This window comes from Thermobia domestica, chromosome 5 (assembly GCF_964235325.1).
Source record: "Thermobia domestica chromosome 5, izTheDome1.hap1.1, whole genome shotgun sequence".
Taxonomy (NCBI): Eukaryota; Metazoa; Arthropoda; class Insecta; order Zygentoma; family Lepismatidae; genus Thermobia; species Thermobia domestica.
Genome location: NC_137458.1, coordinates 211,046,642 through 211,051,171, shown reverse-complemented (window position 1 = coordinate 211,051,171; position 4,530 = coordinate 211,046,642). Strand labels below are relative to the sequence as shown.

General features: G+C 36.9%; 1 protein-coding gene across 1 annotated transcript; it reads right to left on the bottom strand.

The window, feature by feature from the left end:
- Positions 1-3,169: 3,169 nt before the first annotated feature.
- On the bottom strand, positions 3,170-3,805 carry LOC145685380 (uncharacterized). Its single transcript, XM_081757773.1, has one exon. It carries the CDS (start codon positions 3,803-3,805, stop codon positions 3,170-3,172), a length of 636 nt encoding a protein of 211 aa, XP_081613899.1.
- Between the last annotated feature and the right edge of the window lie 725 nt (positions 3,806-4,530).

Below are 4,530 nucleotides of genomic sequence, written 5' to 3'. Positions count from 1 at the left end.
GTGTTCTCATTGGTTCTCCCTGAAGCGATGCATGGAATAAGGTCTTCGTTTGTTTGAAATTTCGTCTGCAGAGGATTGTGTGTGTCTATGCTCGAGAAGTTTTGCGGCACTATTAAATTTGAGTATGAAAGACATATTAATAGAACTAGTGAGGAATGCTCCAGCAATATGGGATAAGAAACACAAATAACATAATAATAGGCACGTTTTAAATAGAGGGTGGAAGAAAATAGCAACTGAAATGGGAATGTCAGATAAGTTATTCATATTTGTTTAAGAAATATACCGTATAAGACATTGGCGGTTACAGGAAGGGAGATTTCGGTCTGAATTCTGTAAATTGTGGAATTTCTAAAGAAAAAAAGAAGCTACTGCTAATCATATCTATGTTTAAAACTCCACCCTTCTTCCCCAATTCCGAGATTAATAAAAAAGAATTTCTTCTAAATTCGTTACCGATATAAGGTAAAAAAAAATATCTATAAGGACAAACACGTATCCATAGAGAGGAAATGTCGAATAACGGAATTGCAGTGGCGAAATTTCATTTGCAGAAATTGATACTCCCTCCACCTCGAAACCTGAAGACATACCTTAAAGAAAAAAAAAAAAACTTTACTGGGAAATGATTTCTGACCTGGGTCCAGAAAGATGGCGTTTCTTCACAGAAAATTGAAAAAAAGAAAAAGTCTTTGATTTTTGATAGAGATGGACAAGAGATGAGACTCAAATATTTGTGCGAAACAAGAGACAAGACTTTGGCATTTCTCATGTCTCGTCTCGCGCTCATATCTATTTATAAACTTTTTGGTCCTTTCAATTTAAAAATATGGTTTTGCAGTGATTTTTATGCAATTATATAACATGCGTCACAGTAATGTTTTCCTCAACCTCCTCGCTATGTGCGCACTTCATCCATTTATCCCCAAACATCGAGGTAGCAATCGCGACTTAAACCTCGATCTTGATCGCGAGGTCTCTTCAGTATGTCTTTACCCTTAAAGTCTAGAACAGGGATGGCCAACTTTGAGCCTGCGGGCCGCATGCGGCGCGCAAGACGATAAATTTTAGCATTTTTAGGTAACTTGGGGGAATAACGCCACCTTAAGGTTCTTTGATTTTTCACACTATTATGTGAACATTTAGAAAAGTGGAAAAGGCTTTCAGCAATAGAATAGTCTTTGCACAATTCAAGAAAAAAATATCGTCTCACCCTTTGCAATAATAAACTGTGAGGAAGCCATTTTGTGCAAAAAGACATTTTGGCGTTATTACCCACGTATGTGGGTAATAACGCCAATAGTACCGGGGTAATAACGCCATGGAATTAATTTCTTACAACCTAAAGTACAACACGATATTAATTACTTGGCATACACATGAACATTATTTACTCTAAGATTAATTATAATAGATACTCAACTTGAAGGGAAATATTAAATAAAACGTAAAATGATTGAAAAATACAAAGAAACACTTACTTGTATTTTCATATAATGATTTACAAAGTGATACCTGGTTCTTTATTGTTTATAACAGTTCATACATTTTTAAATAAGTTTAGTTCAAACTTGAATGTTAAATAAATGAGGTGTGAATGAAATCGAGAAAACAAGAGAAACACAATAAACTAAATAAACATTGTAAATGAACATACAAGAAACTTTTAAAAAGGCCAAAATTGAATGAATTCATTCAAATTTTTCTAACAAGGAGAGACTGCCAACCGTGAAAGCTGGATTTAGTTCAAACTTTGTGAAATGGGTATTTTTAGTTTCACTAAGAATGGTGATGATAGTTGTTAGATGCAGTGCTACTTTGTTATAGACGACTATCATCACCGTTCTCAGAGACATCGAAATACCTATTTCGCAAAGTTTGAATTAAATTCAGCTCTCACGGTAGGGATCCTTTCCTTGTAGTGTAACGAAGGTTGCAAATAATGTAATGCAAATATTACGTTAGATAGGGTCTAATAATATAAGTTATTACACGTAAAAGTCATTAAGGTAGGTAAGTTATGAGTTTTTGCTTTCAAACTAGCATACACTTTGGACACACAAATTTTTCTTTGTCATATCTGGTTAAGCCTACACATTCACATTCTTCGTGTACATATGTTGTACAAATAACACACATTCGCATGTCTATTATTCGATTTTCATCGCAAATTGGGCAATACCACGATTCGTCTTCCTGTCGTTTCTGCTTCTTTGTTACAGTAGATTTCTTCATTACTGCTTGCTTCGATAAGTTTCCCTTGGACGTTGATGGCATATCATCCAAACTTTTTGAGGTCTGCATTTGTTTTCCTTTCGTATCTTTCCCAAGTTCTTTTATAGGCTGAAAAAGGTTTCTTCGCACCACTGTGGCAACACTGTTTATGGCTTTTGCTGGTCGTTTACGGAGTGTTGATGTTTTAGGAGTTGAAAGTAAATTATGGAATGAAGTTGATGTTTCATCTTCATTTGCATCTTCTGGTTCCGCAGCTTCAAGATTTTCTTGTGCTGTAATCGGTCCTACCGTTGACGTGGAATGTCTTGAACCAGTAGCATCATTATCACTAGCAGCAGCATCATGCGGTAAATCAGAGCATTTGGATGAATCTGTCACGAGGCTAGGAGCAAATGCGTGGTCAGGAATAATATCTGGATGAAAGGGAAAAATACCCGTTGCACGAAACCCGGATTTTAAGTTTGAGGGTGTGGCAGCTTTGTCCCAAGCTCTACTGAAGATTGGTCCAAAACGTTGTTTCGTTATCCCACTTCCTGTATTTTGTTTGAGGAACAAACGGACTTCCTGGTCTCAGTAAGTTTCGAATGGACCAAACACAGATTTGTCCATGGGTTGCAATTCGTGTGTTGTTTGACTTGGTAAACAAAATAGCGTTATTCCATACCTCTTTGCAGCGTCTACAATCGAAACATCTAAATGACTTTTGGCACCATCAAAGATCATAAGACAGTTCTCTGCTGTTTTGTACCGAGAGAAATGGGCAAGCCATTCGATGAACATTGCACACGTCATACTGCCTTTCGGCGTCATACCTACTGCACTCCCGGCAGGTAAGTTATCCACTCATTCAGGCTTCATACGAGCACCTCTGAATAAAATCATTGGAGGAATCATTTGTCCAATCGCATTACCACAAGCAACAATGGATACACTTTCACCATGTTCTTGCCCTACGATATGAACATTTTTTGATCCTTTTTTTTGCATATACGTATGGTTCATGATGTAAATTTAGACGACACCCCTTTTCGTCCATATTGTAAATAAGCTCAGGTTTATTCATTACATTCAATTCCGTCATAACCTTCTCAAGCTTATTAAAATAATCTCCTACAACAACCCGATTCAGCTTCGCAGCTCTACCTGGATTCAGTTTCTGGCTTTTGCGTTTTGCAATTTCTGGATGCCGAGATAAGAATATATGCAACCAATCATATCCAGCACTCTCTTTTTCGCGACTGAATCGATGCGCCACTTTATTGTGCTCACAAAACTTGTACACAGAACTTCTAATCACTTTTGAAGTTAGAGGATACCCAATATCACACAACTTGATAATTTTTTCACACAAGGCGGCCTCCTGTTCTGAAGACAGAGTAGGCTTTGTTCCTAATTTGGTTGCTGTTGTGCCTTTCACAATATGATCTCTAAGTGTTCGTCTTGGTATTTTGTAAAGTCTTGCTGCTTCTGTGACAGACAATTGGTTTTCCTTCACTGATGTCAAGGCAGCTTCGAGTACCTCTTTGGGCCAAGCTGTACGCAGATTGCGTTTCTTGTATTTCCGTGGCATCTACAACATAAGACAGACGCAACACTAAGTATCACTATTTAGAATTTCGAATAATAATAAAAAAAACGTGGCGTTGTTACCCCGATTTGGAAAAGGCGTTATTGCCCCAACCATTCATGTTTCTCATTCGGAGGGTGAATCACACATTGCACGAGAGGAAGATAATTAGTCGCCATTGTATTTACAAACTATAGGCTATGAACTATAAAAAAATACACAATATAAACTTTTAACACTTAAAAGCCGATGGGGATTTAAATTTCAAAACTGTTCTGTCCGGCAGAAATCAAGGGTTATTTTAATACATCATATCTTGCTTATTTTTAGTAGTTGGACACAGAAATTTTGTGAAATGTTTGCTAACATACTGGTGCATCAAGATAAAAATATTCATTAACTTACCTTTCTTTCTTCTCCTGCTTTCACAATTTGAATTTAGCACAAAAAATTCACCTCAGTCACTCCAATAAATATTCACATAAGCACATAAATAACACAAGTATTTGCATATAGAGCTATGATACACTGAACAAACTGAATGTTTTTCTACAACAAATTACACTGGTGTCTTCTAAGTCTCACTAACCTTCCCAGTATTTTTCTTTTGTGTGATACAACTGAAAACATCTTCCGACACACAGCCCGACATCACACTTTGGGCAATAGTAAGTTGTATCCTTTCTTCCGGCCTTCCCTGTGCGAAATTTCCCACTATCATAGCACAC

Excerpts from the sequence above, each read along its gene's own strand:
- LOC145685380 (XM_081757773.1), bottom strand. The coding sequence starts at position 3,805 with ATGCCACGGAAATACAAGAAACGCAATCTGCGTACAGCTTGGCCCAAA.